Raw genomic sequence first — 16,215 nt, forward strand, 5'->3', positions numbered from 1 at the left:
ATATATATATATATATATATATATATATATATATATATATATATATATATATATATATATATATATATATATATATATATATACAGGAATTAGTTATCGCACTAAAGTATGAATATTCTTGTCTTGATGTTTTATTTAACATTGGTCAGGAAATAGACACAAACATTTATGCTTTAAAGACTTTGAGCTGAAACATTTGTGTCTCTTTACTGATGAATGTAAAATAAAACATCAAAACAAGAATATTCAACATATGAGTGCGGATCACTACTTCCTGTATTAGCAATTTAACTGATCAATGCACCAAGTGAAAGAAATCGCGATTAATTGTTTGACTGCACTACTCACCACTCATACAACACACACACCGTCTCGCCTGTCCACCCAATTTAAATAACATTTTCTCCACTGTACTTAAATTACTGTTCGGCTGTTTAATAAAAGTCCTTCTCAAACGTACCATTCTCTGCGCGAAATCACGGAACCGTCGACGTGCGACACGTAATCGCTGTCTGTGGCGTTATCGAAGCACTCGTCCCGCAGGTAGGGGGAGCCGTTGTGCAGCGGCGGTCCGCTGGGGTTCACATTATGATGATTGTGGTGGTCAGAATAATAACTGGCTTCCCTCTGAAGGCTGAGATTGTCGCTCCAGCCCTCCATGTCTTTGTGGTCGTTGGGATAGTCAGGATAAATGATGTCTCCTTCAGGCTTGGGTTTCAAATCCTGGCTGCCGTTGCCTGAATCGTCTCCGTAAACGTCCTGAAGCTCGTGCGGCTCAAGTACATCCAGTTGCGACTCTTTCTGCATGTCCGATGGGCCGATGTACTGTTTGGTGTAATAGTCCCCTCTGAATGTCCGACGCCGTCGCATGTAGAAAGCCCCAGCTAGAGCCAACAGCAGCACCAGGATGAGGATCCCACCGACGACGCCACCTATGAGAGTTGACAAATCGGCGTCCCGCGGAGGGGAACGGGTCGGGGAGCTAAAGTGGGCCCGCTGGTTGATTGGAGCCGTGATGGTCAAACTGGTGTCGGGATGGAGGGACTTGGAGGAGGTGGTGGTGGTGGTAGGGGCTGCAGTGGTGGGTGGAGGATCTGTGAGGGAAATATTATAACAGAGACAAAGAAATACAGGATTAGAGATGACTGTCTGGTTTTCAATATTACAGTTTGGTGTAGAAATTCTTTGTAAAACCCTAACTAAGAGGTAAAATTACCATAACACTGGGGCGTAGATTTAGGGTGGATGGAGGGGACGCATCCCCATCAATATCCTCCAACAATTAAAATGTCCCCTCCAATAATTTAATTCACTTTAAAAAAAAATGTGTTGTCAATATTAAACTAGACATGCAGTAAGGGTTAAATCACTCCTCGGGTCACACCGCCCCCCAAACACATATGATCATTGTTTGATCACTAATTATCATAGTAGAACATTTTCTCAAGCAGTTTGTGATGCGTTTTGGACTCAACAGTGTCCAAACACTTTGAGGCCTTTAAAAGGTATAAAAAGGTATCATTTAATATTTAGAAATTGCGTAACGAATTAAATCAGTGACAAAAGTTTAGCACTGTCGCCTCATAGCAAGAAGGTTGCTGGTTCGAGTCCCGGCTAGGCCAGTTGGCGGTTTCCTCCACAGTCCAAAGACATGTGCTATAGGTGATTTGAATAAGCTAAATTGGCCATGGTGTATGTGTGTGAATGTGAGAGTGTTTAGGTGTTTCCCAGTACTGGGTTGCAGCTGGAAAGGCATCCGCTGTGTAAAACATATGCTGGATAAGTTGGGGGTTCATTCCCCTGTGGCAACCCCTGATAGATAAAGGACTTAGCTGAAAGAAAATGAATGCATTTTTTGTTTGTTTTTTAACACTAGAACTATGAGAACTAGTAATTCTATAACTACATGAACTACAATACAAATTTTAAAAATTAATAATGACTTAATAACATGACTTTAAAATGCTCCGGTTTTATTGAAAAAAAAATCATGAGCAACCTCCACTGGAATCAAAACCCATACTTAAATGGTTCTGTTATGTAATGGATATGCAATAAAAATATAAATCAGGATACAAAATTTAAATTGTATTAGTTCACAAATGACCACCGAGCCTGCGATTATAATTAATTACAGGATCAAATATAAATATACTGTTTGTTTCTTTGATTAATAAAAGCTAATCATAGAAGATAAAAACGAACAAAATCACCAATATGCATTTCAATGCACGATAAAAACATTTATGAACACTTATGACAAAAAGTAGCCTACGCTGAAATAATATGCCATTTATAATGTATATGGTCAATTTGACCATTATGGCCACTTGAGTTATTTTGATAAATAGCAATGTAAGTATCATTATACACATATTTAAGAAGAATATCGGTAATAAAGATATATGAGTTTGGTTCTCACAAAATTATTCCATTACAAAATTTAAAAACCTCCTTGGTAGTTCTAGTTTAATCTTTTACAGCACCAAATATGGCCTAATATTTATTAAACAGGGTGTCCGCGGGGTTGTAAATGGTAGTAAAGTGTAGTAAATGAAATTAGCCAAAATTAAGGGCATTAAAAAAGTGTTAAAAAGAAATAACGTCATCTGACAAGGTATTACATTTTCAAGCGCAATTATTTTATATAAATTTTCAATTTGTGGTAAGTGCAGGCCTTTATTCTAAAGTTTGTGTGGATGAATTTATATATTGAGAGTAGGACCTGAGCGATATCATGTGAGGTGGTGTTTGTTCGCGCGTCCTGTAAAAAACTGGGTACCTGTTTATAGGCGAGCTCGCTTTCGTTCATTAATTAAATTAAAACATGAGGAAATGCAAGTTTTCGGACCAGTGGCTGAAGGACTCAAGATTTAAAGACTGGCTTAGGGCTGTAGTTGGCAACAGACGTGAGGCTTATTGCCACGTCTTCAAGAAGAAAATTAATATAACCTCGCTTGCATGCGCATCACACAACGGCTGCAGTTAAACTCACAGCGATTTATTATGACACTTTTATCGATCATTTTTTTCCCACAATTGACAGAATTGAAAGAATTTAAAATGCCAAATGGGACAAATTTATATCCCATTTCGAAAGTAAAATATACTCTATTAGGTAGTGCAGTGTGTGGGTGAGAGGGGGGCAGTGTTTCGATGTGATCCGGTTATGTTGTGGCTCTGTGACTGCTAGTGTTGGTTTCTGTAAGGTTAACAATTATGACAGTTAAAGTAACTAGGTTAATTTGGATTTAAATACATTTTAATTAAATTAAATATTAATCTATTATTTTGGGTGTTTTTTGTGCCTTTGGGTGGGTTTTGGACAGCTTTTGGGCTAGAAAAAGTTTGCTATATCAGGCAACACTGGTGGTAGCTTGGCAACAGAGATGCAACGTCAACACTATCAGCACAGTTCAGCACTGTTGTCTAACCGTGCCGAAAATTCTGGGCCCAGAGCGGTTTGTAATTGAGCTGTGCCGTTCCATGCTCAGTGGAGAAACAACTGTAACCGTATCAAACTGTTCTTCGGGGAGCGGTGACATTTATTAAAAACTATGGATAAAGACCCATTGTGACATCTTGATTACAGTTTTTCTCAGTCACTTTGGTGCATTTCTCACAACACTATTTACATTTGCACAACAGTTAATGCATTTCTCAAAACAATTAGTACAAACTGCAAAACCTAGTTGATAACCTGCAAAAGCGTGTCACTTGCTCAAAATGGATAGCTCGTTCCTCAAAAGCAAGTATTCATGGCAATGAAAGTGTCAGTGTCATCAAGATGAAAAGTCCTGACACCATTGTTAATGAACAAGATAGTCAGATGGCTTGTTCATAAACAACTGCCATAATGAAAACATGACAAAGATAGTCAAATGGCTTTGTCATGTTTTAATCAAGACAGTTTACTCTGTTAATTTTTTCCAATGCAAAAAAAGTCCGGTTTTGGTGACACTTCCTGAAAATGCTCAATACAACACTATATACTATTTGCACAGCCATTTGAAAACTACGGTAAAGTTAAATATCACTGCATTTAGTGAGGTATCTGAGTACAAGACACTGAATATGTACAGTATGTTTCACATTTTTACTGCATTTGCTCTTTGCATTTCTAATTCATTCACAGCATTGTGCAAAAGACTAAACACACTCCTATTCACAACAAACATAAACTTCCTTTGGGTAGAGCTGTGCTCAACTGTAAACAATATTGCAGTACATATTGGAACTGAACCAACATACACAGGTCTGTAAATCATTGATGAAATTGTCAAATTAGAAGACATTTTCAGGAAAAAAAAAGGGTAACACTTTATAATATCTACACACTATAAATCATTAATAAGCATTAGCATCTAGTGAATTCATTATCTGTCAAGCATTAACTCTACATTAATAAACGTTAGTAAGCAGTTTATAACTGCAGCTACAAATGCTGTATTCTTGACTTATAACCACATTTATAATGTGCTTAATAATTGTAACTTCATACTTTGTGACTGGTTGAGTTTTCATTATTAAATATAGTATTGCATTATTTACTAAACATTTGTATTTAAGAGTAGTTGGCGGTTTTTAAAATCGTTCTAAATGAGTTAGTAAAGGATTAATAAACTATTGAAATTAACGTTTATATATCTTATTATTCAGGCATATAGTAATGGTTACTTTGTATGTTTATAAATGCTTTATTAACTCAACTTCATTCAGTTTTGTGACCTAATCTAAAGTGAGGACTATTTATGCTTTATAAATCCCTTTATGCTTTATAAAAATTACAATTAAAGGCTTGGTATCATATGAACAATTATCTTTACAATCTTATCTAAAAAGTAAAATTACTGTAAAGTTTAACCATTGCTGAATAACAGGAGTGTCAAAATACAGCATAAAATTGGATCAAACAACAACAATGTAATAATTTAACAATATAATAAGATGCAATATTTAAACTGTAAAGTAATCTTATTTTAGTTAAGGTTGCAAGAGTAGAGCATTTGTATCTGCAGTTATAAACTGCTTACTAACATTTATCAATGTAGAGTTAATGCTTAACAAATAATGAATTCACTATTTACTAATGCTTAATAAATAGTTCATAAAGTGTAGTTATTATAAAGTGTTACCCTTTTTTTCCTGAAAATGTCAAATAAAATTAGCTTGACAGAATTTGACAACTAGTTTAACATTTTTGTATGTAATGACTCAAGTAATGAAATAAGGACTATTAGTTTTATATGGAATGACTATTCAGCATTCACACGTTTAGTTAATTTTGACTGGCATGACACAAGCAAATGATAATGTTATAAAACAGCAGAGAGTTGTATGAAAGCAATTGATACATGTCCAAAAATCATTGGCAATTTGTTGAAAGGAATGTGAAACTGCTACTATGATGAGCACAAATGACTAATTGTTTTGAGAATTAACTGTTGTGCAAATGTAAATAGTGTCGTAAGTAAAACACCAAACGACTGGGAAAAACTGTAATCCCTCTGCTTTACTTGAATGTATATGTTATCTGTAATATGTTCTTCCATTTGGAAAGATAATTAATTTACGCCACTACAGTTGCAGCTCTACGTCTTGCTGGTATAAATTTTTTTTTAAGGTATTAAAAAAGTTAGTAAAAGGTATTAAATTCAACTTAAGAAGTTCTTTATATACCCTGTTAAAGTTTGCATGTTTCTTTAGATGTTATAGTTGTTCAGATTTCACACACATATTAAAGGAAAAATGCATTTAGCTGATAGGTAAAAATGACCTTTAAAACTTATTTTATTTGAGCAAGATTAGTGAGATGCTAATGGTCTAATCCGATTAAATGATCTATGCTAAGCTAAGCTAAAAGTGTTCCTGCCAGACCCAGATTTCGGCGGAATGGATTAAAAAATGTTAAAACTCAACTTTTTTACTCTAGGGGAGTTGTAAAAATGAGTTTTAAAAATGTCAACAAAGAAAAGTGGAGTGTTCTTTTAAGAATTCATCTAGTATTCTATCATATTGTAAGACTTTGTAAAACCCAAAGGTAAATCAATAATGACAAACATATACAAATAGGGAAATAAAAGGAAAACAAAACTCTAATAACCCTGACAATATTTATTCAACAATTTTTGTGCATCCCAAAACCTATATGTAGACCTTCAGGAAAGTTTTTCCAAAGCAGATTCTGTGAGAGCAAAGGAAAAGTGCTGTTTGGAGTAAAGGTGTATCTCTCAAGATAAAAGGACAGGACTGATAATGACAAAGAGGAAAACAGAATCTTGCTGATGTAACAGCAGCTTCAGGCTCCAAAGGGCACAATTATATAAATGCAGAGGTTTGTGAAGACTGTAAGAAAGGAGAAGATCTTCTCATGGGACAAAAGACAAGATGTTAAAACTATTGCTCTTTTGGTTAGTATAAATGTGGAACTATTTGGTGCATCCATTTCCTTAAAAAGGACTTTCATTTTAAGAAAGTCACTCTAAACTTTTCCATAGACCAAGAAGCCAGCTCCTGATTTTTTCTATGTCCTACGCTATTTGTGTTCTTCTAAAATGCAAAAAATGCTGCAATATCCTTGTGTTTTTCTGCCTGAGGAAAGCCAGATATGTGGTAAAAATCACACAGTGGCAAAGACTTGATTGAATTTAAACTACTACAAGTTTGATCCAACTATATTTACGTCACTGTATAAACCACACAGGTCAAGTGTGAAGCGTTTGGCATGTTCAACATTTAGAAAAAAAAGTTTCTGTTAACGGTATTTTCAACAAGACATTCAGGAATTGACATATTTAGTAACAGGAAATACTCTCAATACACATTATAACAACAACACAATGTCAAAACATCCTGCGAGTTTTGTCAGGTTTTCCCAGGCTGTTCTAAACTTAACCCGAATGGACAACAGGTTTTGTAATCTAAAAATGTATTTAAAAAAACAACAACATGTAAAATTAGCATCATTCTTGTCCATTCAACAAAACCTCGTACAATTTTTTTTTCCTTTTCCACTATGATTATTGTAGGAATTTACTGGAAAATAATATAGTAAAACTGCAAAATAAAATTAGTAACCAACAAAATTGATGATTCTTATATATATATATATATATATATATATATATATATATATATATATATATATATATATATATATATATTCTTACATATTACTCTTTTGTTTTATTTTGTAGTGTTCTGTGAGGTCCACTTATAATGTTATTATGACTTACAATAAAAAGGCATCTTAATTTAAATGTTCTGTCCTGATTTATACTCTCCTCATCTGAACAAACAGTTTGAATAGGTGTGGCACACTATAAATAAGATGTAAACACCTACTGTTATGTTTGGCTAAGACTTTTGTTTATTTAAAAATGTTTTTGCCCACTGTTTGTAAACTTCTGCATGTATTTTTGACAGTCTAAATCCTTCATAGACTGTCTGTTGTGATTTAGGTTAAAAAATGCGTAAATACTCATATGAAATATCAAATTATCTCTAATTATTTGAAAAAGTAATAGTTAAAATGTAATAAAAGACTCACTTTGCTATGACGTTACTGTCAGATCCAATATAGTCTGTTATAGTCAATAAAGTTTCTGTGTTGAATTGTGCCTTGTTTGTAAATTGCGGGTTTTATCATGAAAAAAATGACACCCCTGTCAAATTTAACATCTCTTCTTTGAAATCGCTGCCTAATCCAAGTCAGTTCTCAAATAATAACCCTACCGCACAATAATGCACATAATAATCCTTAATCCTATCAGAGATGCTTTTTTTTGGCAGTGCACAAGATTTCTAGCATGACCGTCACTTAACAAACTAAATGTGGGACAATGCTAAGTATGTGTGGGACAGCATTACCAACAATAAAACATAACCTGAAACTGCAACTAACTGAGCAAAAACATTTGTATTCTGCCTGTTAGATCCTATATGTTCTTTGGACCCTTCCAGAAAACACATTGCAGCATAATGTCTTTATTTTACATGTCATTTACATTCAGAGAATCACCTGCTCCACATTTAGACATATGTTTGTCAGATAGGTGACACAAAATATAATAAAGAATAAAAAGAATACTAGAATAAAGAGCACACATAAAAGGCAAAAGAAGGCATGCTTATTTGACAGTTTATAAACTAAATATAATTAAGATATATAACTAAATATAAATATGTAACTATATCATTTTTAAACTTATTAGAGGTGAAAAATGTTTAATATTCAATACTAAATCAAGCAAAAATAAATTGTAGTTAAGATAAATCTTGAATGCAGGTCTTCTTGCATTCATTCCAATGGGTTGTTTTCCCTATTTGCATAAATGGAATAACCAAGTAAATTACGTAATAAAGTAGCACATCCCTTTGGACAGTTTTTAGTTTTAGACTAACCAGTTTTTAGACAAACCAATTTTTAGACTAACCAGATAGTTCTGAGCTTTTACAAGATTTTTTTAAGTAAAATGACCTTTAATATGTCTAAAGATCAAGGAAATTTTCCATTTATCAGTTCATGACCTCCTTAAAAATGACACAAAGTATTACTGACGTGTTTTGTGTAATAGAATAAAACTTGAAAATACCTTGAGCATTTGTTTTTTACGCAACCCAATAACACCATAACTGCCTTTTTAAACTTTTTCCATAGTTTATTAGAAAAAAGAAAATTATTAAAATATAATGCAAGTTAAAGGGATAAAAAACACACTGACTTTGGTCAGTGATGAACCCTAAAAATGCTAAATGCTTGATTCTAAATATCTGAGCATTCTAAAATTCAATTAAAAAAATAAAGGCTTTATTTTTAGTATGTCTGATTCCATTATTACTTCACTGCGCTTTGGTATCTAACTCCTCATCTTATTCATGCCTCAGTGCCTCACTTGAGTAACTATGAATGCGTATATTTCAACAGGGTGTCATGAGATAATCTATCAAACCTAAACCCCCCACTAACCTGAACTAAACACACTGGACTAAACATCATCAGCGGTATGTGTGGACATAAAAGGTTACAGGAAACTTCTCACCTAGTACCAAGAAGCGCACGTCATGAAAGTTCTGGCCAACATCGTTCTGAACTTCACACCTGTATTGTCCAGAGTCGCTCGCCTCTAAAGGACGAGTAAACACTAGACTGCCATTATGTGTGTCCACACCTGCAGGCATTAGTGCGTCCAGCCTGAAGGGTGACAAAAGACAGGATTATCAGTTTAGAGCCAGTTTTTCAGGAGGAAGCCACCCTGAAGAAAGCTTGAATTCATCTTATACAGCAAGGCCGTAACCACATCTTGAACTCTGTATCTTAGTCTGTCTGTCTGATTGTGTGTGTGTTTGTGTGTGTGTGTGTGTACTGGCTTTGGTGGTTTAAGAGGACACCAGTTTGTATAATTACTTTGGTATGATCCAGGTATTACAATTTTAGTATTAAAAACAATGAATTATGAGGACATGTCTTGTGTCCTCATAATTCAAAAGTGTTTTCACGTTCAAAATGTGCTACAGGTTCCCTATCAGGGTTGGGTTTAGGTGTAGTGATTTATTGCCATTTATTACACCCCTGTCTGGAATACTTGATTCTGATTGGTCAGTCACAACATTAAAAAGTATGTTATTCTGAGATAACAACCGCCGAATAACGCAGGTTGATCCGGGTATTTTGAGTCATTTTGACTGTCAGTGAATACATTTACATCCATTTATATTCTCGTCTGTCTCTTCCTATGTTTTGTTTTTTGTTTGGTGCCATTTTGTCGTTAAATAATGCATAGATTATTGTATGCTCCATCAGCTCTGTTCAGCTGTTTTAGTTTTTTTTTTTACCTTTTTTTTTTAAGAATTAATAAAATATTACGGCTTAGAACAATGTTTTGTGTCTACTATTGTGGAAAGTGGCCTTGTAAAAAGTGAGACAAAATACACCCAGGTGTTTTTTTTTTGCAGATTTAAGACCTTCAGCCACATACAACAGCCTTCCAAGGTTGTCGCCATCTTGTGACTAAATAATACAAAAGTTAGTGTGAACTCCATTCAGCCAATTACGCTTTTGTTAGCTCGGAAGAATAAATAAACGATTACAGCTTAGAACAAATGTTTTGTATCCAATTTTTACGTTTTGAGGCAAGTAGCCATGTATTAAGCGGCATAACGTAAATCCAGATGGTTGGTTTTGTTTTTTATATGGTTACATATTTGTGCTCTGTTTGTGTTTTTTTTTCTTTCTCTCTCTCTCTCTTGCTCTGTTCTCCCGTATCAGCTTTCATTATTCTCATGTTCCGTTCATTGGTTTATTCAGCTGTCCATCATTTTCTTACCCGGTTTCGTCATTCATACGTCACATCCAATAATCAAAGACCACCCGTCATAAAAGCGCGCGCCAGACCACTCACCGGCCCCTTCTCTTTTCTTTTTCCTCTTGTTTGTGTTTATTGCGTTGCGTTACGAAAGAACCCTGTCTAACTGTGTATTTTGTTCTTGCTCGTTTCTGTGTGCACGTTATCCGTCTGTTATTTGTATATGATTGCATTTCTCAGTTCACGTTGTTTATGAGGCTTGGACAAAGCGGACAGGTAAGAAGGTCACATGACATACATTTTGCAACACATAGGACTACTCTTCTGTATAGTACATTACGTTAGGGGCGAGCGCCACCCCTTGTACTTTTTACATAGATAGGACTCGGAAGACTCCTCGCGTGTTAATTATTTTGTTTTCACATAGTTAGTTAGTTGTATATATATATATATATATATATATATATATATATATATATATATATATATATATATATATATATATATATATATATATATATATATTATTACTCATTTATGAATAGAAATTTTTTTTTTTATATAGACTTTTTTTATGATTCAAATTTTCTGCATAGGAAGATGATCGGAACTCCACACAATTTACGAACTACTCTCCATTGGAAATGAATGATTTCCAGTCTGTCGCTTGTCATTTGTCGCGTGCAGTGGAAAGGGTTGGAAAATCTGAACTTCAGTGGACTTTCGCGGCGTGTTAATCAGGAACTTGCTCTTGTAGGGGCGTGATTATGACGTAGTGCCTGTTGTTGGTGTCCTGAGCAGAAATCCTCTTGCCGACACCGGACAACAGCTCATCAAACTGAGCTCGGCTCTGTCGGAAGCAACGCTGAAAGCTTCCATCATCCAGGTATAGTTTCTGGAAGAGTTGATGAACTCACAGAGCTGGTTGCACCTCTGAAATTAGGATCTAGTTGACACGGTGCTGAACAAATCTAAGCAGTTTTTCAGCCTTCCTAAAGCACATAAAGCACAGCTACTCTCTCAATAAAATCCATGTTAGCCATTTAGCAATGAAGCTACAGTCACCGGGCAAACAAAAGAATCTGCGTCTATTGTGAAGTGAATTTGACGCGCGAATGACGCGAATTTGATGTGCAAATGAAGCGAGTAAACTCAAAATGTTCACGCATCTATTTACAATATAATAGCATATATCTATAATAGCATGATTTATTCATGTGCCACGGTGTGAACACAGTATAGCGCTTCACGTCAAGCTGCAGAAAAACCTGTTTGGCTTTATTCTGCTATAACAACCTCATGGATATACTTTATCTCTAATGTAAAGCTTTTTTCAATGTGTTAGATACATTACACCTATTCCACCACATAAACCACCAACATGTGTGTGAATGTGTGTGTGTGTACTGTTTTTGGTGGTTTACAAGGACAGTAATTTCTACAATGACATGGGTGTGACATAGGTATTACAACACTGATGTGACATGTCCTTGTAATTCAAAATGCTTAAAAATCATACTTAACACAGTCTTTTGACATTCAAAATGATCCACATGTTTCTTGTGAGGGTTAGGACCATATAATAAGCATGTTTTTACAGTATAAAATACATTACACCTATTAACAGTCCTTGTAAACCACCAGTACCAACACATGCGTGTGTCTATCTGTGTGTCTACAGTGATTATACCATTGAACTGACATGTCTAATAAAGATAGCAAATGTTAGTGTAAACAGACCTGGTCCAGAGGTAAAACAGGGCTGGTGGATTCGCATTGGCTTTACAGTCCAGATGGACGTTTTTTTGTCCCACGTACCACACATTCTTCTCGCCTATCACCACAACATCAGGAACAACTGTAACATAATTCAAATCATTGTTGCATGAAATTAAAAGCCAGAACATGAGCATCACCTTGCTATAAAATTATATAGTGCAGAGCAAAACTAAAACCCATTTTCTTTCTTCCAGTGAACACAACAGAGGATATTTTGTAGGGTTTAATGCATAGTGTACTTCACAAATCAATGGGGTTTTTAGTTTATACTGTAAATCACAAAACAACACAATTTTGATTACATTTATTCATTTATCCAAGTAGAAATAAAAGCAATGAAACCAAAAACAACAATTTGTCACAGCTCTATATACATTCTTGACAGATTCATCCCAACCTACAACAAATAAGACAACACTAACAACTTAAGCAAACATATAACGGATTTGTAAAATGTAAATATTCAACAAAATCTTTCTCTCTAAATATGTAATGTTTAATATTTCTCTCTAAAGATCTCTAAACTGTCAAGCTGTGGACATTGAATGACATTCTGAGGTCAATCTAATGTTCCAGGAGTTTACAAGCTGTTTTGCTGATGTCTTTTTGTGCTTAAACAATGACTGCATTACACAGGACACGATACATTTCAGTAAGTTTACTGTTGGACTCTTTCAGGATGATCTTCATTCATTTTTATTTCGAGCTATAACTAGTGTTCACAAGGAAAGATGAGTTGTTCATGTGCTATTTGAACAGAGGCTACCACAGCAGTGAGGCATGCCACATTTTAGAGCATCAAAATTACTCTCACTGTTCAATAAAACTGGCAGAATAGAAAGCTGAGACTTTGTTTTATATCAATATTAACAAAGCATAAAGTAAAACAAAGAGAGAAAAGTAGAAAAGTATGGGTGTATTTACCGTATATTGTAAAATGTTTAACTTTCTTGGAAAACTGTCAGTTTAATGTCAATTTCTTTTTCTGAGCAATTAAAAGTCAAGTCAATTAAATGAGACATTCAAGCTGAGCATGACACCATTCTCACACTCTAGATGCGAGAGATCTGATTGGCTAACTCAATTACACACAAACCTCAGGATACTGAAGCTTATGGGGCTGAGAAAATAAACGGCTGTGTGAAATGGAGAGCAGACTCAGGACTGAAACAGAGAGCCTTGAGATTCAACCCCAGCAGTTGATATGAAAACAACAACACGATCATATTCGTATCAGCATGGAGAGTGTTCTGCTCTCTTACTCAACAATGCAAACCACAACTGCTCATTATTGAGGGTTACATTAAAGTGACACTTCACCCCAAAAATGAAAAAGTACTCCTCCTCCAATTGTTACGCTGTAAAACGTTTCACTTGGTTAAACTTACAAAATCAAGTTTACCAGCTTGAGTTGATTCATCTTGAAAATGTGAGTCAACTCAACTAAGAGAGATTCTTTGTTTCAATTTAAGATGTTGAGTTTTAGTTATATATTTTGAAACTAAACATCTAAAGTTGAAACAAAGAATCTCTCTCAGTTGAGTTGACTTACATTTTCAAGGCAGCTGGTGAACTTAAGCTTTTAAGTTTAACCAATGTGAAACATTTACAGTGCACATATCTGTTTGAGATTCTTTCTAGCTATAAAAACACAAAAGAAGATGTTTTGAAGAAAGCTGGAACCCAGTAACTACTGAGATCCATAGTATTTTAAAATATTTTATTTTACTTTTTTTCATAGTATTTTCAACTATGTATGTCAATGGCTACCAATTTCCAGCATTCTTCAAACTATATTCTTTTGTATTCACCCATACACCCATACACACTCACCCATGCACCCATAGACACTCATTCACACAGACACTCATACAGTACGCACAATTTAGTTTATCAATTCACCTATAGCGCATGTCTTTGGACTGTGGGGGAAACCAGAGCACCTCTAGGAAACCACGTGAACATGTGCTAACCACTAAACCACCGTGCCACCCTGTTTTATGTTCCATCAAAGTCAATGTTTACACTGAAATCTATTAAATATATTTATATAAAAATGTAGAATTTAATTCCCTTTATTTCACATTAGTTTCTAATTCATTGATACCATTTGACATGTTCACATTAACCACATATAAACAAAAATTTTACATTAAATGTATGATTGGGCACTATGACAATGATTTCACTAAATAAATAATTTCATATCTGTAATTATATAGAATTTCTGTAAATTCAGTGTATTAATAGTTTATAAATGTTTGGCCACACTAAAAAAACATTTCTTTTCTTTACATTTTAAAGTACATACTCAGAAATGTACAAGTTTGTATGAGATCACATTTCAGGAAAAATATGTGTTTATACATTTAACAAATTAATATATTTAAAACAAATATAAAATAAATATTAATAACAAATAAAAAACTTTTTCAAAAAATAATAATTACAGATCCAACGTAAAAAAAAAAAAAAAAAAAAAAAAAAAAAAATATATATATATATATATATATATATATATATATATATATATATATATATATATATATATATATATATAAATTCTGCATTTTATTTAGCTATATATATATATATATATATATACTGTATATATATATATATATATATATATATATATATATATATATATATATATATATATATATATATATATATATATATATATATATATATATATAGCTAAATAAAATGCAGAATTTAAACATTGTACTTTCAAAAGTGACTAACCACTAAGCTGCCGTTACTGTAATTTTTTTACAGCTAACTTTTTTGGTATAATTTAACTTACTTAAAATTCAAATGACTTCTCAAATGACAGTTTTGACTTGGTTGAAACACAACATTTTAATGTAATCAGAATATTTATTATACCCAAAGGAAAAAAAAACTACATTTACTCAAAGGTATAATATTGTTTTTAACTATGAATGGTGACACTTTATTTTGATGGTCCATTTGAGTATGAGTAGACTGCTTAATATTAATTGAATAAGTTTAGTTCAACTTAAATATTTATTTAGGGGAAAATGCTTTTGCTATTGAGGTAAACTGCTGGTGCTGTCAGTATGGCTATAAATGTCATGCAAAAAGGTCATCAAATGCACATTATAAATATTATAAAAAATTTAATATAAATAAAAAATATTTCATAAATAGTCGGATAACATGAAAACTGCTAGTAAAAATATTACTTTGAGAAAAACGAATGCTTTTCATTTTTCCTATGGGGTTAGTTTTTTCCTTTAGGGCAAATTGAATACATTAATTCACTCATTCATTAATTTTCCTTCCACTTAGTCCCTTTTTTATCAGGAGTCGCCACAACGGAATGAACCGCCAACTATTCCAGCATATGTTTTATGCAGCGGATACCCTTCAGCTGCAACCCTGTACACCCATACACTCTAGCATTCACACACACTTATACACTGTGGCCAATTTAGTTAATCAAATTCACCTATACTGCATGTCTTTGTACTGTGGGGGAAACCAGAGCACCCGGAGGAAACCCACACAAACAATTTGTTTCCCAATTGAATAAAACAGGTTATTAAAAACTGAAACCATAATTTTTCAGCTTTTTTTCAGTGTAAGCTTTCCCTTTAAGAAAATGCCTCATAAATTTTATGTAATATTATCTAAAAACTTTCCTTCAAGTAAATACATTCTGTTTTTAAGACGTTTAGATATTTTCTTACTGGAACTCATGACAGATATACTGCTTATTGAAGCGTTTGCATGGTCGGCTGCACGGTCTATGATTAAACCATTAGTATTTATACCCGCTCAAAATTGCTTTTCTCACTTTTACACACTTAATCTGTGATTTATTGAGTACCAAAGCCTCCCTTTGTCAGCTTGAACTCTCCCACTTGTATTTCCGCTCCTGTTGCTGCCCTCGCTGTGCTCAGATCAATATTTCATAAAGCATCTCCATTAAGCAGCACAGCATTCAAACAGACGGCTCAAGATGTCAAAGGAAAGCACATCACGTTAAAATTACTCCTAAATTGACATATTGTCGGTATCTATCTTTTTTTTCCCTACACTTCACGATGCTTTTCGAGAATTATGGAAGTAAATTGTGTACAATCAGTGAAGTGTTTTAACA

General features: G+C 33.8%; 1 protein-coding gene across 1 annotated transcript in view; it reads right to left on the minus strand.

Moving 5' to 3' along the window:
• Positions 1–245: 245 nt before the first annotated feature.
• nectin3a (nectin cell adhesion molecule 3a) overlaps positions 246–16,215 on the minus strand; it is a 93,748-nt gene continuing 77,778 nt past the window's right edge. The window contains exons 4-6 of the mRNA XM_056473825.1: positions 12,045–12,162; positions 9,042–9,193; positions 246–1,094 (exon numbers count right to left, since the gene is read on the minus strand). Of these exons, the coding sequence (XP_056329800.1) occupies positions 451–1,094; positions 9,042–9,193; positions 12,045–12,162 (914 nt within the window). The 3' untranslated portion in view covers positions 246–450. The remainder of the gene's footprint in view (positions 1,095–9,041; positions 9,194–12,044; positions 12,163–16,215) is intronic.

The sequence above is a fragment of the Danio aesculapii genome, chromosome 15 (assembly GCF_903798145.1).
Source record: "Danio aesculapii chromosome 15, fDanAes4.1, whole genome shotgun sequence".
Lineage (NCBI taxonomy): Eukaryota > Metazoa > Chordata > Actinopteri > Cypriniformes > Danionidae > Danio > Danio aesculapii.